Source organism: Salvelinus alpinus, chromosome 14, assembly GCF_045679555.1.
Source record: "Salvelinus alpinus chromosome 14, SLU_Salpinus.1, whole genome shotgun sequence".
Lineage (NCBI taxonomy): Eukaryota > Metazoa > Chordata > Actinopteri > Salmoniformes > Salmonidae > Salvelinus > Salvelinus alpinus.
The window spans coordinates 26904689-26930529 of record NC_092099.1 but is presented as its reverse complement, the minus strand read 5'-3'; the positions used below and the strand labels follow the sequence as shown (position 1 = coordinate 26930529).

General features: G+C 43.0%; 1 protein-coding gene across 2 annotated transcripts in view; it reads left to right on the top strand.

The window, feature by feature from the left end:
• Nucleotides 1–25841, top strand: part of LOC139538674 (target of Nesh-SH3-like) — a 107834-nt gene that overhangs the window by 67860 nt on the left and 14133 nt on the right. For both annotated transcript variants that reach the window (XM_071341003.1, XM_071341004.1), the window contains 8 exons: nt 8073–8115; nt 8914–8979; nt 12572–12910; nt 14267–14461; nt 15576–15641; nt 21962–22036; nt 22449–22562; nt 22827–22904. In XM_071341003.1, coding sequence (XP_071197104.1) covers nt 8073–8115; nt 8914–8979; nt 12572–12910; nt 14267–14461; nt 15576–15641; nt 21962–22036; nt 22449–22562; nt 22827–22904 — 976 coding nt within the window. The remainder of the gene's footprint in view (nt 1–8072; nt 8116–8913; nt 8980–12571; nt 12911–14266; nt 14462–15575; nt 15642–21961; nt 22037–22448; nt 22563–22826; nt 22905–25841) is intronic.

Genomic DNA, 25841 nt, shown 5'->3' with positions numbered 1-25841 from the left:
TATGTAGTGTGCTCTGGTGTGTAGTGTGCTCTAGTGTGTAATGTGCTCTAGTGTGTAGTGTGCTCTGGTGTGTAGTGTGCTCTAGTGTGTAGTGTGCTCTAGTGTGTAGTGTGCTCTAGTATGTAGGGAGCTCTAGTATGTGGTGTGCTCTAGTGATTATGTATTGTGCCCTAGTATGTAGGGTGCTCTAGTATGTGGTGTTCTCTAGTGATTATGTAGTGTGCGCTAGTATGTAGTGTGCCCTAGTATGTAGGGTGCTCTAGTATGTAGGGTGCTCCAGTATGTAGTGTGCTCTAATGTGTATTGTGCTCTAGTATGCAATATGCTCTAGTATGCAATATGCTCTAGTATGTAGTGTGCTCTAGTGTGTAATGTGCTCTAGTGTGTAATGAGCTGTAGTGTGTAGTGTGCTATAGTGTGTAGTATGCTCTAGTGTGTAATGTGCTCTAGTGTGTAATGAGCTATAGTATGCAGTGTGCCCTAGTATGTAATGTGCTCTAGTGTGTAATGTGCTCTAGTGTGTAGTGTTTTAGTATGTACTGTGCTCTAGCATGTAATGTGCTCTAGTATGTAATGTGCTCTAGTGTGTAGTGTGCCCTAGTATGTAATGTGATCTAGTGTGTAATGTGCTCTAGTGTGTAATGTGCTCTAGTGTGTAATGTGCTCTAGTGTGTAGTGTGCTCTAGTATGTAATCTGCTCTAGTGTGTAATGTGCTCTAGTATGCAATGAGCTCTAGTATGCAATGTGCTCTAGTTTGTGTTGTGTTCTAGTGATGATGTAGTGTGCCCTAGTATGCAGTGTGCCCTAATATGTAGTGTGCTCTAGTATGTAGGGTGTGCTAGTATGTAGGGTGCTCCAGTATGTAGTGTGATCTAGTGTGCGCTAGTATGTACTGTAGTGTGCTCTAGTATGTAGTGTGCTCTGTTATGTAGTGTGCTCTAGTGTGTAGTGAGCCCTAGTTTGTAGTGTGCTCTAGTATGTAATGTGATCTAGTGTGCGCTAGTGTGTACTGTAGTGTACTCTGTTATGTAGTGTGCTCTGGTGTGTAGTGTGCTCTAGTGTGTAATGTGCTCTAGTGTGTAGTGTGCTCTGGTGTGTAGTGTGCTCTAGTGTGTAGTGTGCTCTAGTGTGTAGTGTGCTCTAGTATGTAGGGAGCTCTAGTATGTGGTGTGCTCTAGTGATTATGTATTGTGCCCTAGTATGTAGGGTGCTCTAGTATGTGGTGTTCTCTAGTGATTATGTAGTGTGCGCTAGTATGTAGTGTGCCCTAGTATGTAGGGTGCTCTAGTATGTAGGGTGCTCCAGTATGTAGTGTGCTCTAATGTGTATTGTGCTCTAGTATGCAATATGCTCTAGTATGCAATATGCTCTAGTATGTAGTGTGCTCTAGTGTGTAATGTGCTCTAGTGTGTAATGAGCTGTAGTGTGTAGTGTGCTCTAGTGTGTAGTGTGCCCTAGTATGTAATGTGCTCTAGTATGTAGTGTGCCCTAGTATGTAATGTGATCTAGTATGTAGTGTGCCTTAGTATGTAATGTTCTCTAGTGTGTAGTGTGCCCTAGTATGTAATGTGCTCTAGTATGTAGTGTGCCCTAGTATGTCATGTGCTCTAGTGTGTAGTGTGCTCTAGTATGTAATTTGTGTAGTGTGCTCAAATATGTAATGTGCTCTAGTGTGTAGTGTTTTAGTATGTAGTGTGCTCTAGTGTGTAGTGTTTTAGGTTGTAGTGTGCTCTAGTGTGTAGTGTGCTCTAGTATGTAATTTGTGTAGTGTGCTCAAATATGTAATGTGCTCTAGTGTGTAGTGTTTTAGTATGTAGTGTGCTCTAGTATGTAATGTGCTCTAGTGTGTACTGTGCTCTAGTATGCAATGTGCTCTAGTATGTAATGTGCTCTAGTGTGTACTGTGCTCTAGTATGCAATGTGCTCTAGTGTGTAATGTGCTCTAATGTGTAGTGTTTTAGTATGCACTGTGCTCTAGTATGTAATGTGTTCTAGTGTGCAATGAGCTCTAGTGTGTAATGTGCTCTGGTGTGTAGTGTTCTAGTATGTAGGGTGCTCTAGTGTGTAATGTGCTCTAGTGTGTAATGTGCTCTGGTGTGTAGTGTTTTAGTATGTAGTGTGCTCTAGTGTGTAGTGTGCTCTAGTGTGTAATGTGCTGTAGTGTGTAGTGTGCTCTAGTGTGTAGTATGCTCCAGTGTGTAATGTGCTCTAGTGTGTAGTGTGCTCTAGTATGTAATGTGCTGTAGTGTGTAGTGTGCTCTAGTGTGTAGTATGCTCCAGTGTGTAATGTGCTCTAGTGTGTAGTGTGCCCTAATATGTAATGTGTTCTAGTGTGCAATGAGCTCTAGTGTGTAGTGTGCTCTAATGTGTAGTGTGCTGTAGTGTGTAGTGTGCTCTAGTGTGTAGTATGCTCCAGTGTGTAATGTGCTCTAGTGTGTAGTGTGCCCTAGTATGTAATGTGCTCTAGTATGTAGTGTGCCCTAGTATGTAATGTGATCTAGTATGTAGTGTGCCTTAGTATGTAATGTTCTCTAGTGTGTAGTGTGCCCTAGTATGTAATGTGCTCTAGTATGTAGTGTGCCCTAGTATGTCATGTGCTCTAGTGTGTAGTGTGCCCTAGTATGTAATGTGCTCTAGTGTGTAGTGTGCCCTAGTATGCAATGTGCTCAAGTATGTAGTGTGCTCTAGTGTGTAATGTGCTCTAGTGTGTAATGTGCTCTAGTGTGTAGTGTGCTATAGTGTGTAGTATGCTCTAGTGTGTAATGTGCTCTAGTGTGTAATGAGCTATAGTATGCAGTGTGCCCTAGTATGTAATGTGCTCTAGTGTGTAATGTGCTCTAGTGTGTAGTGTTTTAGTATGTACTGTGCTCTAGCATGTAATGTGCTCTAGTATGTAATGTGCTCTAGTGTGTAGTGTGCTCTAGTGTGTAATGTGCTCTAGTGTGTAATGTGCTCTAGTGTGTAGTGTGCTCTAGTGTGTAATGTGCTCTAGTGTGTAGTGTGCTCTAGTGTGTAGTGTGCTCTAGTGTGTAATGTGCTCTAGTGTGTAATGTGCTCTAGTATGTAATGTGATCTAGTGTGTAATGTGCTCTAGTATGTAATGTGCTCTAGTGTGTAATGTGCTCTAGTGTGTAGTGTGCTCTAGTATGTAATCTGCTCTAGTGTGTAATGTGCTCTAGTATGCAATGAGCTCTAGTATGCAATGTGCTCTAGTTTGTGTTGTGTTCTAGTGATGATGTAGTGTGCCCTAGTATGCAGTGTGCCCTAATATGTAGTGTGCTCTAGTATGTAGGGTGTGCTAGTATGTAGGGTGCTCCAGTATGTAGTGTGATCTAGTGTGCGCTAGTATGTACTGTAGTGTGCTCTAGTATGTAGTGTGCTCTGTTATGTAGTGTGCTCTAGTGTGTAGTGAGCCCTAGTTTGTAGTGTGCTCTAGTATGTAATGTGATCTAGTGTGCGCTAGTGTGTACTGTAGTGTACTCTGTTATGTAGTGTGCTCTGGTGTGTAGTGTGCTCTAGTGTGTAATGTGCTCTAGTGTGTAGTGTGCTCTGGTGTGTAGTGTGCTCTAGTGTGTAGTGTGCTCTAGTGTGTAGTGTGCTCTAGTATGTAGGGAGCTCTAGTATGTGGTGTGCTCTAGTGATTATGTATTGTGCCCTAGTATGTAGGGTGCTCTAGTATGTGGTGTTCTCTAGTGATTATGTAGTGTGCGCTAGTATGTAGTGTGCCCTAGTATGTAGGGTGCTCTAGTATGTAGGGTGCTCCAGTATGTAGTGTGCTCTAATGTGTATTGTGCTCTAGTATGCAATATGCTCTAGTATGCAATATGCTCTAGTATGTAGTGTGCTCTAGTGTGTAATGTGCTCTAGTGTGTAATGAGCTGTAGTGTGTAGTGTGCTATAGTGTGTAGTATGCTCTAGTGTGTAATGTGCTCTAGTGTGTAATGAGCTATAGTATGCAGTGTGCCCTAGTATGTAATGTGCTCTAGTGTGTAATGTGCTCTAGTGTGTAGTGTTTTAGTATGTACTGTGCTCTAGCATGTAATGTGCTCTAGTATGTAATGTGCTCTAGTGTGTAGTGTGCCCTAGTATGTAATGTGATCTAGTGTGTAATGTGCTCTAGTGTGTAATGTGCTCTAGTGTGTAATGTGCTCTAGTGTGTAGTGTGCTCTAGTATGTAATCTGCTCTAGTGTGTAATGTGCTCTAGTATGCAATGAGCTCTAGTATGCAATGTGCTCTAGTTTGTGTTGTGTTCTAGTGATGATGTAGTGTGCCCTAGTATGCAGTGTGCCCTAATATGTAGTGTGCTCTAGTATGTAGGGTGTGCTAGTATGTAGGGTGCTCCAGTATGTAGTGTGATCTAGTGTGCGCTAGTATGTACTGTAGTGTGCTCTAGTATGTAGTGTGCTCTGTTATGTAGTGTGCTCTAGTGTGTAGTGAGCCCTAGTTTGTAGTGTGCTCTAGTATGTAATGTGATCTAGTGTGCGCTAGTGTGTACTGTAGTGTACTCTGTTATGTAGTGTGCTCTGGTGTGTAGTGTGCTCTAGTGTGTAATGTGCTCTAGTGTGTAGTGTGCTCTGGTGTGTAGTGTGCTCTAGTGTGTAGTGTGCTCTAGTGTGTAGTGTGCTCTAGTATGTAGGGAGCTCTAGTATGTGGTGTGCTCTAGTGATTATGTATTGTGCCCTAGTATGTAGGGTGCTCTAGTATGTGGTGTTCTCTAGTGATTATGTAGTGTGCGCTAGTATGTAGTGTGCCCTAGTATGTAGGGTGCTCTAGTATGTAGGGTGCTCCAGTATGTAGTGTGCTCTAATGTGTATTGTGCTCTAGTATGCAATATGCTCTAGTATGCAATATGCTCTAGTATGTAGTGTGCTCTAGTGTGTAATGTGCTCTAGTGTGTAATGAGCTGTAGTGTGTAGTGTGCTCTAGTGTGTAGTATGCTCCAGTGTGTAATGTGCTCTAGTGTGTAGTGTGCTATAGTGTGTAGTATGCTCTAGTGTGTAATGTGCTCTAATGTGTAGTGTGCTCTAGTATGTAGTGTGCTCTAGTGTGTAATGTGCTCTAGTGTGTATTGTGCTCTAGTGTGTAGTGTGCTATAGTGTGTAGTGTGCTCTAGTGTGTAATGTGCTCTAGTGTGTAATGAACTATAGTATGCAGTGTGCCCTAATATGTAGTGTGCTCTAGTATGTAATGTGCTCTAGTGTGTAATGTGCTCTAGTGTGTAGTGTTTTAGTATGTACTGTGCTCTAGCATGTAATGTGCTCTAGTATGTAATGTGCTCTAGTGTGTAGTGTGCCCTAGTATGTAATGTGCTCTAGTGTGTAATGTGCTCTAGTGTGTAATGTGCTCTAGTGTGTAGTGTGCTCTAGTATGTAATGTGCTCTAGTGTGTAATGTGCTCTAGTATGCAATGAGCTCTAGTATGCAATGAGCTCTAGTTTGTGTTGTGTTCTAGTGATTATGTAGTGTGCCCTAGTATGCAGTGTGCCCTAATATGTAGTGTGCTCTAGTATGTAGGGTGTGCTAGTATGTAGGGTGCTCCAGTATGTAGTGTGATCTAGTGTGCGCTAGTGTGTACTGTAGTGTGCTCTAGTATGTAGTGTGCTCTGTTATGTAGTGTGCTCTAGTGTGTAATGTGCTCTAGTGTGTAGTGTGCTCTGGTATGTAGTGTGCTCTAGTATGTGGTGTGCTCTAGTGATTATGTATTGTGCCCTAGTATGCAGTGTGCCCTAGTATGTAGGGTGCTCTAGTATGTGGTGTGCTCTAGTGATTATGTAGTGTGCGCTAGTATGCAGTGTGCCCTAGTATGTAGGGTGCTCTAGTATGTAGGGTGCTCCAGTATGTAGTGTGCTCTAATGTGTATTGTGCTCTAGTATGCAATATGCTCTAGTGTGTAGTGTGCTCTGGTATGTAATGTGCTCTAGTGTGTACTGTTTAGTATGTAGTATGCTCTAGTATGCAATGTGATCTAGTTTGTGGTGTGCTCTAGTATGTAGTGTGCTCTAGTGTGAAGTGTGCGCTAGTATGTAGAATGCTCTAGTGATTATGTAGTGTGCCCTAGTATGCAGTGTGCCCTAATATGTAGTGTGCTCTAGTATGTAATGTGCTCTAGTATGTAGTGTGCCCTAGTATGCAATGTGCTCAAGTATGTAGTGTGCTCTAGTGTGTAATGTGCTCTAGTATGTAGTGTGTGCTAGTATCTAGTATGCTCTAATGTGTAATGTGCTATAGTGTGTAGTGTGCTCTAGTATGTAATGTGCTCTAGTATGTAATGTGATCTAGTGTGTAATGTGCTCAAGTAAGTCTTTAGTAAGTCTACAGAGTGTAATATAAGAGCTGCAAGCAGCACTTTCTTTCCATCCTACTCCTTATTGGAAAATAGCTAAACAAGCAGCTAGCCATATTTGGCCAAGACCAGTAAAGACGACCATAGCCAGCTAATATCTGCATTACTAAGGAGGAGAGGAGAGGAGAGGAGAAGAGAAGAGAAGAGAGGAAAGGAGAGGAGAGGAGAAGAGAAGAGAAGAGAAGAGAAGAGAGGAGAGGAGAGGAGAAGAGAAGAGAAGAGAAGAGAAGAGAAGAGAAGAGAAGAGAAGAGAAGAGAAGAGAAGAGAAGAGAAGAGAAGAGAAGAGAGGAGAGGAGAGGAGAGGAGAGGAGAGGAGAGGAGAGGAGAGGAGAGGAGAGGAGAGGAGAGGAGAAGAGAAGAGAAGAGAAGAGAAGAGAAGAGAAGAGAAGAGAAGAGAAGAGAAGAGAAGAGAGGAGAGGAGAGGAGAGGAGAGGAGAGGAGAGGAGAGGAGAGGAGAGGAGAGGAGAGGAGAGGAGAGGAGAGGAGAGGAGAGGAGAGGAGAGGAGAGGAGAGGAGAGGAGAGGAGAGGAGAGGAGAGGAGAGGAGAAGAGAAGAGAAGAGAAGAGAAGAGAAGAGAAGAGAAGAGAAGAGAAGAGAAGAGAAGAGAAGAGAAGAGAAGAGAAGAGAAGAGAAGAGAAGAGAAGAGAAGAGAAGAGAAGAGAAGAGAAGAGAAGAGAAGAGAAGAGAGGAGAGGAGAGGAGAGGAGAGGAGAGGAGAGGAGAGGAGAGGAGAGGAGAGGAGAGGAGAGGAGAGGAGAGGAGAGGAGAGGAGAGGAGAGGAGAGGAGAGGAGAGGAGAGGAGAGGAGAAGAGAAGAGAAGAGAAGAGAAGAGAAGAGAAGAGAAGAGAAGAGAAGAGAAGAGAAGAGAAGAGAAGAGAAGAGAAGAGAAGAGAAGAGAAGAGAAGAGAAGAGAAGAGAAGAGAAGAGAAGAGAAGAGAAGAGAAGAGAAGAGAAGAGAAGAGAAGAGAAGAGGAGAGGAGAGGAGAGGAGAGGAGAGGAGAGGAGAGGAGAGGAGAGGAGAGGAGAGGAGAGGAGAGGAAAGGAGGGGAGGGGAAGGGAGGGGAGGGGAGGGGAGGGGAGGGGAGGGGAGGGGAGGGGAGAGGAGAGGAGAGGAGAGGAGAGGAGAGGAGAGGAGAGGAGAACTGGAGGAAAAAGAGGGCATAGTAAATATTGGAGTTTGGAAAGAGGTGGAACAGAAAAGAGAGGAGAGAAGAGAGTGGAGGGAAATATGGAGAGAAGCGTTGGCCTTAACATTCTGGCCGTGCTTAGTGACTGGACTGTGTGTCTCTGTCGTCTCACGTGCCGCCGGCCCCACTCTCGTAAAGCTGCACAGCTGGCCAGCATCAGCCGCAACACTGGCACTTCCTGAGGGAAAGTTGGAATAACGATCTTCCCGCTGGAGAGTTTACAGATCAGATATGGAGAAGAGGGCATGGGGTTATGTAAGAGGGAGTGAGAGGGAGTGAGAGAGAGTGAGAGTGAGAGAGAGATAATTGATTCTTTGACATATTCTCTACATATTATCATTGTTGTATAATTTTTTCATTTTATTTTATTTAACCTGTATTTATCCAGACAATTCAATTAAGAACTTATTTACATTGACAGACAGGCCAGTGACGACTCATACAGTATCATCTCTCTTTCTCCACCCCCTCCCTGTCACTCCCCCACATCTCTCTTTCTCTCCCCCCATCTCTCGCTCACTCTCTTTCTCTCTCCTAATAGAAAACGGTCAACATGCCACAGGCCTTCTTCCCTCCGCGTCACGGTAAGCCAATAGACACAGACAGACAGACAGACAGACAGACAGACAGACAGACAGACAGACAGACAGACAGACACATTGATTTGATTTTGATTTGACACAGACACACACACACACACACACACACACACACACACACACACACACACACACACACACACACACACACACACACACACACACACACACACACACACACACACACACACACACACACACACACACACACACACACACACACACTCCTGCTTTGGTCATACCCACTGAACCCTGGTTTAATACAGCGGCAAAGACTTTATAGGACGTGATGATTTATCACTCTCCCTCAGAAACGTCTGTTTCACCCCTCCTCACTGAACCCTGCTCTGAGGAACCAGCACTGGAAGAATTTTTAATAGGACGTCTGATTTACGACTCTGCAGACACGACCTCATCATCATTCAATCCCATGTTATACAGTAATCTCTTATTCTTCCTTCTGATTACCACAGTGTTTATTCCAGGTGACCAGAGAAGATGGCATTCCTGTGTACCTACTGTACATACAATACAAGTTGCTTTGGATGACGATGTGATCAGCAAGATACATGCTTGCTAGGGCTGTCAATGTTTTGAAATCATCCTTTTGACAGGCATACTGTACAATCTGCTCTTAACTGTAATGCACTGAGCCCATGCATACAGTACATACTGCACTGCAGTGAACTGAACAGAGCTGCATGCATGTTATTTTCATTTGGAATCTCCAGGATGGCAAAGTGATGATAGCTGTTTTGATGTGTGTCCTTTCCTTCTGTTCAGCTGTCCATAACAGGAGCCAGGGCAGAAACCTCTTCAGGACCCCTGTAGCTCCAAGGACCACCTTCGGTAATGAGCCATGCAACTCTGTCCTATGATCTCTCCTTCTTGATCTTATTCCTTCTTGACCTTGCAGTTTTTTTCAATCTTATGCTTTTCATGTCTCTTTCTTTTCCTCTGAAAACCATTTCACAGTTTATATCCTGTAGCAGGACATCAAATCTCTCTCCACAGATTGTGTGTGATTCTTAAAGTTTGCTATATTCCTCAGCGCCAACCTCGGCCAATAGACAGCACTTCGTGTCCACTCCCCGACCCTCAATGCCTCAGGTGCAGCACGAGCCAACTGGTAAACAGACAGACACTTTACTCCCTAATGAGACAGGACGGCTTAACTGTCAGTCAGCTTGGCTGCAGCCAATGACAGGGTGGGTGGGTGGGCGTGGTTTCAGAGGGATCTTTTTTATGATTGGCTGCATGAGTAAGATTGGTATGCACTGAGTACAGTAAGTAGAGAGCCCCGGATCTCAGGACAAGATGGCTGTCAGTTCCAATACTGCCTCAGACAATTCCCAAGAAGGCGGAGGTAGGTTGCCATGGCAGCATGACTTAGCCACGTGGTTGTATGGTCCTACTGAGAACATCCCATGACCTTTTGAGCACATTGCATAAGCGCTGCTTGTTCCCGCAATAGGTTTCTCATCAGTTTTGTCCCACAAACAAGTCAATCGTCTCTCTCTGTCTTCCTCTACACTCTTAGAAAAAAGGGTTCCAAAAGGATTCTTCGGCTGTCCCCATAGGATAACCCTTTTTGGTTCCAGGTAGAACCCTCTGTGGAAAGGGTTCTACGTGGAACCCAAAAGGGTTCTACCTAGAATCAGATAGGGTTCTTCAAAGGGTTCTCTTGTGGGGACAGCCGAAGAACCCTTTTAGGTTCTAGATACACTCTTAGAAAAAAAGGTGCTATCTTTGTCTCACTTCTTTACAGTCTCTGTGCATCCATTTGTCCATACTGTGTATCAATCAGCATCTTATACCATGATACCTGTCCACATTCATTAATCTGTTGATTTCAAGACATTTAAAACATTCCACTCAACATTCCCCAACACAACTGTTCATTTAGAATCATTGTTTTAACTCACAGTGCTTTGCTTTCAGCCAGTTGCAGTCTAGAAGGTGTTCAGATCTGCATGATAAAGTAGCATGCAACAAAATGATCCCGCTTTCTCCCCAACAGGAACAGAGCCTCAGCTCTACCATAAAATTTCCAATTTTCCAATTTTCATCTTCTATACTCTGTACCTCCTTTCTATCCTATCCCTTCCCTTCCCATCCTATTCTGATCATTCCCTTCCCATCCTATCCCTTCCTATCCATTCCCTTCATATCCTATCCTATCCCTTCCTATCCTATCCCTTCCCTTCCTATCCTATCCTTTCCCTTCCTATCCCTTCCCTTCATATCCTATCCTATCCCTTCCTATCCTATCCTATCCCTTCCCTTCCTATCCTATCCTATCCTATCCTATCCTATCCTATCCTATCCTATCCTATCCTATCCTATCCTATCCTATACTATCCCTTCCCTTTCTATCCTATACTATCCTATCCTATACTATACTATCCCTTCCTTTCCCTTCCCATCCTATCCCTTCCTATCCATTCCCTTCATATCCTATCCTATCCCTTCCTATCCTATCCCTTCCCTTCCTATCCTATCCTTTCCCTTCCTATCCCTTCCCTTCATATCCTATCCTATCCCTTCCTATCCTATCCTATCCCTTCCCTTCCCATCCTATCCTATCCTATCCCTTCCCTTCCTATCCTATCCTATCCTATCCTATCCTATCCTATCCTATACTATCCCTTCCCTTTCTATCCTATACTATCCTATCCTATACTATACTATCCCTTCCTTTCCTATCCTATCCTATCCTATCCTATCCTATCCTATCCTATACTATCCCTTCCCTTTCTATCCTATACTATCCTATCCCTTCCTATCCTATCCCTTCCCTTCCTATCCTATCCTTTCCCTTCCTATCCCTTCCCTTCATATCCTATCCTATCCCTTCCTATCCTATCCTATCCCTTCCCTTCCTATCCTATCCTATCCTATCCCTTCCCTTCCTATCCTATCCTATCCTATCCTATCCTATCCTATCCTATACTATCCCTTCCCTTTCTATCCTATCCTATCCTATCCTATACTATCCCTTCCCTTCCTATCCTATCCTATCCTATCCCTTCCCTTCCTATCCTATCCTATCCTATCCTATCCTATCCTATCCTATCCTATCCTATACTATCCCTTCCCTTTCTATCCTATACTATCCTATCCTATACTATACTATCCCTTCCTTTCCTATCCTATCCTATCCTATCCTATCCTATCCTATACTATCCCTTCCCTTTCTATCCTATCCTATCCTATCCTATCCTATCCTATCCTATCCTATACTATCCCTTCCCTTTCTATCCTATACTATCCTATCCTATACTATACTATCCCTTCCTTTCCTATCCTATCCTATCCTATCCTATCCTATCCTATACTATCCCTTCCCTTTCTATCCTATACTATCCTATCCTATCCTATCCTATCTTATCCTTTCCCTTCCTATCCTATCCTATCTTATCCCTTCCCTTCCTATCCGTTCCTATCCAATCCTTCATTGTATTCCTATTTGTCTACCGTTCCTGTTGTCCCTCTGGAACAAGTGTTCGCAAAACGTCAGGAAAAGGATAAAGTACCTGAAATGTCTTAATAACAACAATACATTTATTGGTGATTTGCTTTTTACTCATTACATTTAAAGCCCTACCTGTCTGTTTATAACACAACTACACCACAAGCACCCCTAACTGTGCTAGCATCACCATTACATGACCATTAACATGAGAAGTGACACTAAAACACTGGGATGCCATGTTATCTACTCATCTACAACCTTCCCCACTCTCTCTCTCTCTCTCTCTCTCTCTCTCTCTCTCTCTCTCTCTCTCTCTCTCTCTCTCTCTCTCTCTCTCTCTCTCTCTCTCTCTCTCTCTCTCTCTCTCTCTCTCTCTCTCTCTCGCTCTCTCTCTCTCTCTCCACTCTTCTCTCCTTCTGTGAGTTGAGGTAAAGTACCTGATCGGATTGAACAATCAATCAAAGATGGTCATTCAAATCCCACGCTAGGTGATCAATACTCCCTCTGTTAAAATTTCATGGATCACAGTCATCCAGTGGCACACAGCCAAATGTATTTTGGATGGCCGTCACTCACAGGTGTCCAAGGCCTGGTAGCAGCGTATGTGTGTAGTTACACGGTCGTTACACTGTAAACTGCTCCATATGGGCTCAGTTCCTTTGAAATCCAACCCTCCTCTATCAACCTCTTGCCAGGTATATGTTATGTGCTGATTGAGGTCCAGGATAAGTTTCCCTAGCCCAAGTCGTAAACACATATCAGCCCGGTTATCGGAGAGTCTTTCTATCTATTCTCTATGGTTCTTCTATTTCATCTGTTAATGGATTCTCTAAGCCATTCTATTTCCATGCCAATTTCTCCTCTTCGTTTTCCATTGTCAAAGACCTGTCCTTGGAGTACTGTCTGTTCTATTAGATTATATTTCTATGGCCTCATTGTACCACTCTCCTCTCTCACCCACCCCAGGACGAGCAGATCAGATCATATCTGCCTCCTCTCCTTCTGTGGATGTCTCCCATGCCTCACCTGCCATCCCCCTGCCCTCGCCCAACCTCTCCTTACTCTCCCCTCAGCTCCTACCCTCCCCCACCCTCCCCCATGCCTCCCCCCAGCTCCTGACCTCCCCCAACCTTCCCCTGACTTCCCCAGCTGACTCTGTACTTAACCCCAATCGTAACGGACAGAGACACAGGCGACCGGCCCAGGCTAGGCCCCAACAGGCCAGGCCCCAACAGGCCAGACCCGGGCCTCAGGCCCAGCCCCAACAGCCTGCTAAGGTCACCCAGAATCTACAGACCCCCACGGGTAAAGATCTTGCTCTCTCCCCTCACCTAGGCTGTAACAGAGCCATAAAAACATGTATAATGGATCATTGAGTCCAAGCTTCTTATCCTCTGATAAAAAACAAAGTTCTCTCTCACACAGCTCCCAGCCAATATCAGGTGGGACAACCTCTACCAAGACCCACCCTCGTCACTGAGAGGGCCAATAGTAACAGCCGGAGTAACGATGACAACATTTAGTCCTATCACCATCTCTGTTGTCATCTAACCTCATCTAACCTCAACTTCAACCCATAGATCATACACCGTTGCTATGGGTTGAAGTTGTTTGTGTTTCACCACATACCTGTGTTCAAATACATGTGTATTTGAGAATCTGGTATTTAAAATACTTTTTGAGTACTTTCAAATACACAGCTCAAAACAAGTACTTTTATTTGAGAATTTGTATGGTTATTTGTAAAAACCAAATAGTCTACCAAATGTATTAGTCTACCATAAGTATTTTTCAAATACTTATTTCAAATACTATTTTCAAATACTTGCAGGTTAAATGCATTGGATTATATTTGATTATTTTCAAATAGTTTCCAAGTGTATTTCTAAAAACATTAAAATATTCAACTACTTGTCTTTTCAAATACAATTTATCTGAACAATTACTTTGATTGTATGCAAAAGTAATTGAGATATTTGAACCCAGGCCTGTTGTACCCTCAACCCCTTCTCCATCCTTATAGGTGCAGTGAAATGTGTTGTTTTATAGGGTCAGCCATAGTAGTACGGTGCCCCTTGAGCAAATTGTTCAAGGGAACATTGACAGATTTTTCACCTTGTCAGCTCGAGTATTCAAACTAGAGACCTGGCTACCTGCCGCCTACCATTACGACAAACTATACACCTCCACCCCTCCATCACTCGTGCCTATCCACCTCCATCCTCACTCCACCACACTCACCCCATTCCTGATCATTTCAGACACTGGAGAGTTTGCTCACTGGCATTATTAAATCATCCAACTTTTATGGAATATAATAGAAGGGCTGTTGAAGTTTTGTTTCGTATCTCCATGGATTCTTTTCACTTCACTCTTCCTTTCCACATCTGCATCTTTCATTCATTAATTTACCCACTCACTCATTCATTTACCCACTCACTCATTCATTTACCCACTCACTCATTCATTTACCCACTCACTCATTCATTTACCCACTCACTCATTCATTTACCCACTCACTCACTCACTCACTCACTCGTTCATTTGTTTATCATCCAGGGCTGCTACCATCTCAGCTGAATGACCCTTGAACCTTGTCTCCATGGAATCGGACCCCCTCTCTCTCTAACCCCTCTACTACACCTCTCTTTGTTCATCTAGGTACCAGCTTCCTGAGACCTTTGACCCCTACCGAGCCTCGCTCTCCTATACGCTCTGCCATTGTCACGGCAGCCAGAAACACAACGTTGCCTCGCAGTCGCGTCTCTCTCTACTCCACCCCTAACGGCATCAGACCTCTCTCTCTACCCAGGGACACCAACACCAACTCCTCCCTCACCTCCGACACACCAGGGGGTAATGGAGCAATCTTTTCCTCTTCTTCCTCCTCCTCCCCCTCATCTTCCTTATCTTTCTTTTCCTCCCCAGCACTACCTCGGGTCTCACCATCTCTATCTCCTCTCACTCTCTCTCACACACACAGACGAACCGATCTGGGTGGCATGGGCTCTTGGTCCAGAGTGAACCAGAGAATGTGTAGGCCTAATAATGTCTGCCAATGTTTTTGGACGCATATTTGCATTCGTGTGTGTGTCCAGTACATGTGGTCCAGACAGTAAGTCTCTCCAAAACCTCCTTCCCTGCACCCATACTCAGAGGCCCTCCCCTTTGGCATACGTTTCACGCCTGTACCTCTAGGAACAGCGGCGTCTCAGAGGTCAGGGTCGTTAACGTGATTTACGCTCCCTATGGTCGCCCGGTCGACCGATTTATCTGGGAAGGTTGGCTGGCTCTTTGACTAGGACATACGTCACATTTACACCAGTCATGCCAAGCCAAGCACTGGGCAGCCAGCACTGGGCAGCTAGGACCACCACAGCATGGCACACACAGAACTTCCAGATCCCTCTGAGAGAGAGAGAGCGAGAGGGAGGGAGAGGGGGAGAGAGGGGGGGAGAGTAGGGGAGAGAGAGGGAGAGGAGAATGCTCTAAAGCAGGGGTGTCAAACACCTTTTGCCCCTGGGCCTGCATTCGGTCTTCAACCAGGTCCAACCAGGGCCACAAAATTGGTTATATTTCCTCCTCTAATTGTCCTCTATCCAATGTTTTGGGAACTTTTATTCTCCCTGACTGTCTAGCTTTCATTTTGGTGATTGTTAGTGAGCCAGACACAGTCAAGAAACTGCATGATTGTAGGTCCATTATCATTTCTACATATTTTGGATTTGGTTTTAGTCATTTTGAAGTATATTGAGTTTGATTATGTTGGTGCTTCTGAAGGAGACAGAGTATTATGTTGGATCACACTGAAATCTGAAACTTTCCTTATTTTCCTGTCCCTTGGTTTAGAATATTCCCTCAACTGGTCTGGTACTGAGCTGTCCTCTCGTGTGTTCCTAGCATGTCTTTGCTGTGTTTTCGAGGTGTGCGGACGTGTTAAATTCAATGAGCCCTCTTCTCCCTCCAACAGCCGACGGGGAGCACAATAAGGGCCTTGCTCGTCCCAAACCTGCCATCTGGTCCAGAAAGCGACTGGGTAAAAAACAGAGACGATCGTTACTTCTCAGTGTGTCTCTCACCCACTAACCCATCTCCCCCGAGAGATGCCATTTTGTTTAACTTCCTTGCAGTGAGCCCTCCATGCGCTTAAGTCACAACAACTTGTTCCTGTCCTATGATTGGCCAGCTTGTCTGTATGTCCGTGTGACTGTCCATTCTTATTGGACAGCCTGTCTGTCCATCAGCATCACCGTCCAGTCACGTATTGTGCCTGTTATTGTTGGTGTGGGTCTGCAGGCGTGTTTGTCCATGTTTTCACTGTCAATATGACTGAGACTGAAGAATAATTCTCTCCCTCATCATATTGCTACAGTCTGACCCTAGACCTATTGTTCAGGTCCAAAAGGACCAAATCCTACAGTAACATCAGATCTGGGAGCATGGCTTGAATTTTCGCACAAATCTCCCTGTGACATCAATGCATGATTTTCTCGAAAATGTGTTATATTTCAAACCCAAAATGACCACACTCACCAATGTCTACACCTCACTTCACTCTAATGAGTCAGTGGCTTCAGTTTCTGCTTCAGTCTCAGCCAGTGTGTGTGTCTGTGAAACTGGGACGGTTTCAGAGGTCTTCAAGGAGCCGCAGGGCTCGCTGGAAGCAGCTCTACTCAATGAAAATACACTTTGTCTTTGCCCGCCGTCATCACACACACCACACCCCAAAAGTCAATCACTGATGTAGTCATGATGTCTAAACAATCCGCCAGTGGTGTCTGTCTGTCTGTCTTGGGCTTATTTGTACCTATTTAATATGGTTCCATCCGCCTCCTGGTGCATGTGTTGCTCAGGGTGAATTCTGTACTAAATGGATTGCAAGTCTCATGTTTGATTTGATGTTGTTCAACTGTAAATGTCCTCTAAATAGGTTAAAACCCTACAGTGTTATGAGCCTATCAGTGGATAGTATCCTTGAGTTCCTTCAGTAAGTGTTGCAACATTCATAACAGCGAAGATGTAAAACAGTGGAATATTTTCTCTGGTAATATTGTTCTAGGCAAACCATAAAGCTTTGAACAGTGTTTTTTCACTGTCTCGCCAGAGAGGAGTCTGACAGAAACCAGCACTCACAACACTTTACTGCTGTTAACGCTCACACTTCAAAACAGTGTGTGAGCACGTGCGTAAGAGCATGTGTGTCACTGCTGTTGTAAAACAGTGCAGCAGTGAGGTGTTTGGCACCCAAAGTGCCCAGTGTGTGTTTTGTGTGGTGTTGTTGTGAGCAATCTGGTTATCCCATTACCAGCTATAGGGTTCAGGATGATGAACAGAGCTTCCTGATGACATCACTTCCACATTCCCATAACTCTGATCCCCATCACACAAAGTTTGACCTTTTTAAATATATATTTTTTACTGCATTTAAGGAGCCACAGAGTTTTTCACACAAAATGTACAGTTGCTTTGGTTGAAAGCGGCACACACTGTGTCTTTCCAGGACTTGCCCACCCTTGGCTTCAAATTCTACTTAACCTTGTCTGGTCTCTGGTGCCCCACTGAGGTGTGGAGAGCTCCCTGATTTATCCCTGACAGAGTGTCAGGCATGCTGTGGTCAAATCTAGCTGTGGCAGGGGGGTCAACACAAGCCAAGTTAATATTTATGAATTGGTTGGGGGGGTTGACATGATATTTATGAATGGTCTAGTCCTGACAAGGAGGGCTTAGGAACATCAGAACCCCTAGAGGTGAACATGACCACTAATCATGACATGTCATGGGACCTCCCCCCAGTTTCTGTCTGGAAAGAACCTGAACGGCAGAGAAGGAGACATGCAAGCCGGGTGGTCGCAGCCATTGATACTTAGTGAATAGAATGAACCAGGCTAGCAAGAACACAAACAACTGCTCCTATCAGTCTCAGATAGTGTCTACCACACCAAGTCTATGGTATGTCCAGTCAGTGCATTTACTCAATGAGACCTGTGCTATGGTTGCCAAACCTCAGTTTGGCCTAGAGTAAAGCTATTCAGGGAGAATTTTCTATTTCCTGAATGAGATTGCAAATAGTAGATCCCAGTTCAGTTTGAGTTGTTTGAGTGGCTTGTTCTGAGTTTGATATTCCAGTGTCTTTATCACAGAGCTGTGTTCTGTGATGAAGACTGGATGTGTGGAAACATGGCCCCAGTGATGTACTGGGCCGTACGCACTACCCTCTGTAGCCACTTACGGTCAGATGCTGAGCAGTTGCCATACCAGGCAGTGATACAACCGGTCAGGATGCTCTCGATGGTGCAGCTGCATAACTTTTTGAGGATCTGGGGACCCATGTCAAATCTTTTCAGTCTTCTGAGGGGGAAAATTTGTCTTGGTGTGTTTGGACCATGATAGTTTGTTGGTGATGTGGATATCAAGGAACTTGAAACTCTCAACCCCCTCCATTTCAGCCCCGTCAACGTTAACGGGAGCCTGTTCATACCTCCTTTTCCTGTAGTCCACTATCAGCTACTCTGTCTTGCTTAAATTGAGGGAGAGGTTGTTGTTCCCTGTAGGCTGATGGTGTTGAAGTCATGCTTGGCCACGCAGCAGTGGGTGAACAGGGAGTACAGGAGGGGCCCCATTGTTGTTCTGGTTTTTATATGAAAGCTGGTTCTACACAGCAAATTGGCCAGTGATACCTAGAGCAGACTTTTCAGTGTAGCATTTCTAGTGTTGATTCAGGAGTTAAATTAACTCTCTAATAGTGAAATTAACACTCAGTAGTGTAAAATAACCCCAGTGTTGGTGTTAATAACCAGTGTTGAATGTGAGAGTGTGATTGTGTCAGTTTTACTGTGTGGAAACTAAACGTTCCCATCAAAACCAAGGCCATCATTATCATAATTCCCAGAATGCTCTACTGCATTAAAACATTTTAAGGATTATTTTTAATATATGTGTTTTTGCATGTACATTGATTGCTTGATTAATTTTTCTAAACTTATCCAATCAGTTAGTTAGACTTATTGCACCCGTTACTAAAATGGTTGTTCCAGCTTAAATGTATTAGGTAGTCTCATATTACTAACCCTGACAGTCATTCTGAATGCAGGTTACAGGTGAATAAAAATTCAAACTTTTGGATGTCTTATCCCTGGCTGGATTCCAGCATAATGTGCTTGCAGGCTTGACGTGGCACGTAAACCAGGAGGTTCCTAACACCACTGTGTTGGGGTAAAACTTGACCATCAAAGTAAGGCTTTATGATATACAGTATCAATCAAAGGTTTGGACACACCTACTCATTCAAGGGTTTTTCTTTCTTTTGACTATTTTCTACATTGTAAAATAATATTGAAGACATCAAAACTATGAAATAACACATATGGAATCATGTAGTAATGAAAAAAGTGTTAAACAAATCAAAATATGTTTTATATTTGAAACTCTTCATTGTAGCCACCCTTTGCCTTGATGACAATTTTGCACATTTTGGCATTCTCTCAACCAGCTTCATGAGGTAGTCACCTGGAATGCATTTCAATTAACAAGTGTGCCTTGTTAAAAGTTAATTTGTGGAATGTCTTTCCTTAATGCATTTGAGACAATAAGTTGTGTTGTGACATAGTAGGGGTGGTATACAGAAGATAGCCCTATTTGGTAAAAGGCCAAGTCCATATTTTGGCAAGAACAGATCAAATAAGCAGAGAGAAACGACAGTCCATCATTACTTTAAGACATGAAGGTTAGTCAATCCAGAACATTTCAAGAACTTTGAAAGTTTCTTCAAGTGCAGTCGCAAAAACCATCAAGCGCTATGATGAAACTGGCTCTCATGTGGACCGCCACAGGCAAGGAAGACCCAGAGTTACTTCTGCTGTAGAGGATAAGTTCATTAGAGTTAACTGCCAAAATAAATGCTTCACAGAGCTCAAGTAACAGACATGTCAACATCAACTGTTCAGAGGAGACTGTGTGAAACAGACCTTCGTGGTCAAATTGCTGCAAAGTAACCACTACTAAAGGACACCAATAATAAGAAGAGACTTGTTTGGGCCAAGAAACATGAGCAATGGAAATTAGACCGGTGGAAATCTGTCCTTTGGTCTGATGAGTCCAAATTTTAGTTCCAACCGCCGTGTCTTTGTAAGACGCAGAGTAGGTAAACGGATGATCTCGGCATGTGTAGTTCTCACCATGGAGCATGGAGCATGGAGGAGGAGGTGTGATGGTGTGGGGGTGCTTTGCTGGTGACACTGTCAGTGATTTATTTAGAATTCAAGGTACACTTAACCAACATGGCTACCACAGCATTCTGCAGCGTTACGCCATCCCATCTGGTTTGCGCTTAGGGGGACCATAATTTGTTTTTTAACAGGACAATGACCCAACACACCTCCAGGCTGTGTAAGGGCTATTTGACCAAGAAGGAGAGTGTTTGAGTGCTGCATCAGATGACCTGGCCTCCACAATCACCCGACCTCAACCCAATTGAGATGGTTTGGGATGAGTTGGACCGCAGAGTGAAGGGAAAGCAGCCAACAAGTGCTCAGCATATGTGGGAACTCCTTCAAGACTGTTGGAAAAGCATTCCAGGTGAAGCTGGTTGAGAGAATGCCAAGCGTGTGCAAAGCTGTCATCAAGGTAAAGGATGGCTACTTTGAAGAATCTCAAATCTCAAATATAACTGACTGATTCCATATGTGTTATTTCATAGTTGTGACACCTTCACTATTATTCTACAATGTTCAAAATAGTAAAAATAAAGTAAAATCCTTGCATGAGTAGGTGTGTCCAAACTTTTGACTTGTACTGTATATAATGTGTTTTCATAAACAGTTTACTGTTAATGGGATTGATTTGACAACACCCAGTGAAATAGCAGCGCGCCAAATTCAAAAACAGAAATACTCATAATAATAATTCATAAATCATACAAGTGTTATACATGGGTTTAAAGATGAACTTCTTGCTAATCCAGCCACAGTGTCAGATTTCAAAAAGGCTTTACGGCGAAAGCAAACCATGCTATTATCTGAGGACAGCACCCCATCAAACATACACATGAAAATCATAATTCAACCCGCCAGGCACAACCCAAAAGTCAGAAATAACCCATAATTCATGCCTTACCTTTGAAGATCTTCTTCTGTTGGCACTCCAATATGTCCATTAAACATCACAAATGGTCCTTTTGTTCGATAAATTCTGTCGTTATATATCCAAAATGTCAATTTATTTGGTGCGTATGATTCAGAAAATACACCGGTTTCAACTCGCGCAACATGACTACACATTATCTAATTAGTTACCTGTAAACTTGATCCAAACATTTCAAACAACTTTCCTAATCCAACTTTAGGTATTTTTAAACGTAAATAATCGATCAAATTTAAGACGGAATAAACTGTGTTCAATACCGGAGGAAAACAAAGTGGAGCGAGCTTTCAGGTCATGCGCCCCAACCACAACAGTACACTTCACTCGACCCTTGTTCTGAACAGGGCTACTTCTTCATTTCTCAAAGGAAAAACATCAATCAATTTCTAAGGACTGTTGACATCTAGTGGAAGCGATAGGAACTGCAAGCAACTGCCTTAGAATTCTAGATTCCCATAGAAAACGAATTGAAAAAAGACCTTTCCTGGATGGTTTGTCCTCGGGGTTTCGCCGTATACTCACAGACTTAATTTTAACAGTTTTAGAAATTGTAGAGTGTTTTCTATCCAAATATACCAAATATATGCATATCCTAGCCTCTGGGCCTGAGTAGCAGGTCGTTTACTTTGGGCACACTTTTCATCCGGACGTGAAAATAGTGCCCCCTAGCCTTAACCGAACACTGAGTGACCTTGTCAAGAGATACCAACCTCTTGGTGAAATGGTTAAAAATACTATATCAGGTGTTATTGCATAACACCATTGGTGCAAACTATAGGCACTTCCTAGTAAATTTAACACTCAAAAGTGTGGACCTGTATATAGACACTGGCGCAGTGTTAAATGTGACTGTTAGTGTATAACACTGGATAATTTGCTGTGTAGTAGGGTTATGGTGGAAGGTTATTAAGAGTTTACATGTTTAGGGTTAGTCACATAGACTATGGCGGTGCAATGTAGTAGAAATTCTCAAGATACTTTTTTTACATTTCAAGTCCAATCTATGGAACCTGTTTGAATGTCATTGCTCCTCGGGTGTGGTCACAGTTAGCAATCTTCTCTCCATGGTTTCAGTTGACACTGCAACTTCTCTCTTCTATATCCCCCTTTTTCAAAAGCACAACAACAACACTTATGAGTTAGGGCTCTCTTCAGTGCACTCCAGCAGCCTCCATTGCTGTTGCAGTTCCTAACCCTACCATGGCCTCTATTTCCCAGGCTCCACTGCAGTTCTGCAACCCTTTCTTCCTGTCAACAAGAGGCCCAACCTGGTGGGGAAATCAGGGGACAAGGGTGAGGGCAACACTGACCAATGTTTTGACTACTGAATACTTTGACTTCTGTTAAAGCAACACTTTACCAAAATGTTCCACGTTTCGCACTTCTTAATTTTGCTGTCATCTTGATGATTTTATTTTAACAACCTTCCCTCAGTTAAGTTTTATTTAGATTCTAAAGCACCTTGCACTTCTCGTGCGTGCGTGCGTGCGTGCGTGTGTTTGTCTGAGTGTGTGCCTGTGTGTATGTAGTATGTTTGTGTTGTTCTGACTGACTTCTCTTTCGAAACACCAACACGATGCAACACACATATTTCATATCTTCTCCCTCAGCAGGAAAACAACTCAGATTCACCTGGGTGATGTCTGCAGCAGATGACTATAACTGTATTTGTAGTTTACATGACTGAGCAGTGTTCTGTCCTCAGATAAGCTGATGGACCTGAAGCAGGGAGACAAAGCGTCCATCTTAAAGTCCTTCCCTCTAGTCACGGCTAAGCCCACCAAGCAAAAGACCACAACCCTCACCCCGGCCTTGAATGGTAAGATTCAGTGATGAGTGCACTTTCCTTTATAAATAATGTCTTTGTGCATTCATGTTTGTACATGTGTGTGACCATGTGTGTGTTTGAATCATGCTACATCTGAGTTTAATAGTTAGTGTGAAAGGTTATCTGAGTTCAGAGAGAGAGAGAGACCAAAGCTGGCTGAGAGAGCTGCCAGGGAATGCTAACACATCATCACAGTATGCTATTCATAAACTTCTCACTCTGCGGTTCTCAATCTCATCATCCGCCTTTCTGTAGCCACGGGTGACAACTCCTCTGTGTTCAGCTCTCTCCCTGCTTCGGAAGTGGACGCCATGGGCAAGAAGCGCTTCGTAGGTAAGGACATATGCATTATAACAGTCTTCAACAAACCCACATGATTAAACTCACAGTGGACAGGGCCGGGGAATCCCGGGTGTGGCGCTGGTAAAAAAGGGGGGAAATTGATCTTGCAACTGGAGGGCTACTGGGCTAATAATCCTAACAGCAATTCCCTATTGTTGGGCCCTTGAGCAAGGCCCTTAACCCCACAACATGCTCTCCATCCAGGCGCACTGCACTGCAGCTTGACCCTGTGCTCCTCTCACCTGTGTGTCTGTATGATGTGTGCAGGAGGGAGCTGTGACAATGGACAATGAAAGTTGTATTGTATCACTGTGGACATTAGCCTGGAGAACAATAACCTTTCGTGTTTCCTCTTTACCGCCAGTTGTTTTGGATTGTCTTGCCTGTATTCACTATCCAGATTCTTGGATGAGCTCCAGTTAACTTAGAGCTCTTGTCTATGGAGTACAGAGGGGTATACTACAAAGCAGGATCAATGAGTTAGCAAGCTAATTTTGATAAACAACACATTTTCTGGTTCATTAAAACTTCTTATGGCTGCAATCCCGGGATAACGGGATCGATATGACAACAGCCAGTGAAAGTGCAGGGCGCCAAATTCAAACAACAGAAATCTCATAATTAAAATTCCTCAAACATACATGTATCTTATTCCATTTTAAAGGTAATCTTGTTTTTAATCCCACCAAAGTGTCCGATTTCAAATAGGCTTTACAGCGAAAGCACCACAAACGATTATGTTAGGTCACCACCAAGTCACAGAAAAATTCTGCCATTTTTCCCGCCAAAGATAGACACAAAAAGCACAAATAGAGATAGAATGAATCACTAACCTTTGATGATCTTCATCAGATGACACTCATAGGACTTCATGTTACACAATACATGTATGTTTTGTTTGATAAAGTTCATATTTATATAAAAAAATCTGAGTTTACATTGGCGCATTACGTTCACTAGTTCCAACAACATCCAGTGATTTTGCATAGCCACATCAATTTTACAGATATACTCATCATAAATGTTGATGAAAATACAATTGTTACACATGGAATTATAGATATACCTCTCCTTAATGCAGCCCCTTTCAGATTTCAAAAAAACTTTACGGAAAAAGCAAACCATGTAATAATCTGAGAACGCCGCTCAGATTTACAAAAAATTATCCACCATGTTGGAGTCAACAGAAATCAGAAAACATTATAAATATTCCCTTAACTTTGATGATCTTCATCAGAATGCACTCCCAGGAATCCTAGTTCCACAATAAATGTTTGATTTGTTCGATAATGTCCATTATTTATGTCCAAGTAGCTACTTTTGTTAGGGTGTTTAGTACACAAATCCAAACGCTCGTGCAGGTCCAGACGAACGTCGGACGAAAAGTTCAAAAAGTTATATTACAGGTCGTAGAAACATTTCAAACTAAGTATAGAATCAATCTTTAGGATGTTTTTATCATAAATCTTCAATAACGTTCCAACCGGAGAATTCCATTGTCTGTAGAAAAGCCATGGAATGCAGGTCGCTATCATGTGAAATGCGCATGACCAGGACCTGGCTCTCTGCCAGACCTCTGACTCAAAGAGCTCTCATCCGGCCCCACATCACAGTAGCAGCCTCATTCAAGTTTCTAAAGACGGTTGACATCTAGTGGAAGCCTTAGGAAGGGCAACATAACCAATATCCCACTGTGTATTTAATAAGGGCTGGGTTGAAAATCGACCAACCTCAGATTTCCCACTTCCTGTTTGGATTTCTTCTCAGGTTTTTGCCTGCCATATGAGTTCTGTTATACTCACAGACATCATTCAAACAGTTTTAGAAACTTCAGAGTGTTTTCTATCCAATATTAATAATAATATGCATATATTAGCAACTGGGACTGAGGAGCAGGCCGTTTACTCTGGGCACCTTTCATCCAAGCTACTCAATACTGCCCCTGCAGCCATAAGAAGTTAAGAAAGCTAAACTTCGATAAGTGTTTTTGGTTGTTGAGTCAATTAGACTATGCTCATTTCAAGCTTATCTTTCAAAAAAATAAAAAGTTATTTCATAATATAGTATTTAGGCAAGTTAGCTGGCTTACCAACCTGGTCTCAGAGCATTTTGTATCATTCTGTATGTAAATCTGAAGGACTCCATTTGGTATTTTATTAGGATCCCCATTAGCTGTTGCAAAAGCAGCAGCTACTCTTGCTGGGGTCCACTCAAAACATGAAACATAATACAGAATGCCATAATACAGAACATCATTAGACAAGAACAGCTCAAGGACAGAACTACATACATTTAAAAAAAGGCACACGTAGCCTACATATCAATGCATACACACAAACTATCATATCATTTAGTATGATATGTTGCGAATTACAATTCGTATGATATGTTAAGAATTTGAAAAATGTACAATATTTTACACATTTCAATTTGTTGTGGCTAACGTTAGCTAGGTTAGGAGTTAGGTTAAAGGGTTAGCGTTGGGGGAAGGGTCTTTCGGTTTGCCTTAAGTAACCGTTTGTGTTATGTAACCATACCAAACCTATTGTATACTAATTTCAGTGTCCCAGATTTACATTTACTATGTTACGTCTAGTCTATGAGACCAGGCTGGGCTTACTTACTCCTTTCTACTGCGTTGTAGTATACCACTCTGATGTGAGAGATGTAAACAATAATACAACTATTCCTGATCATAAGCTGTTTGATATTTGTTTCAATGGCTGCAAAGTATAGGAATTTGACAAATATTAAATTCATTTCCTATTTGTAATTAATGTGTCTTGAACGCAGAAGGAATACAATATGTGGCACTACAATATAGTGCATTGAAATACATTTAAGTAAATCTGTAGTTATTTTTTCATTCTTTTTCATTATCCAATTGTGTTCCTCTGTAACTCAGTTGGTAGAACATGGGCCTTGCCA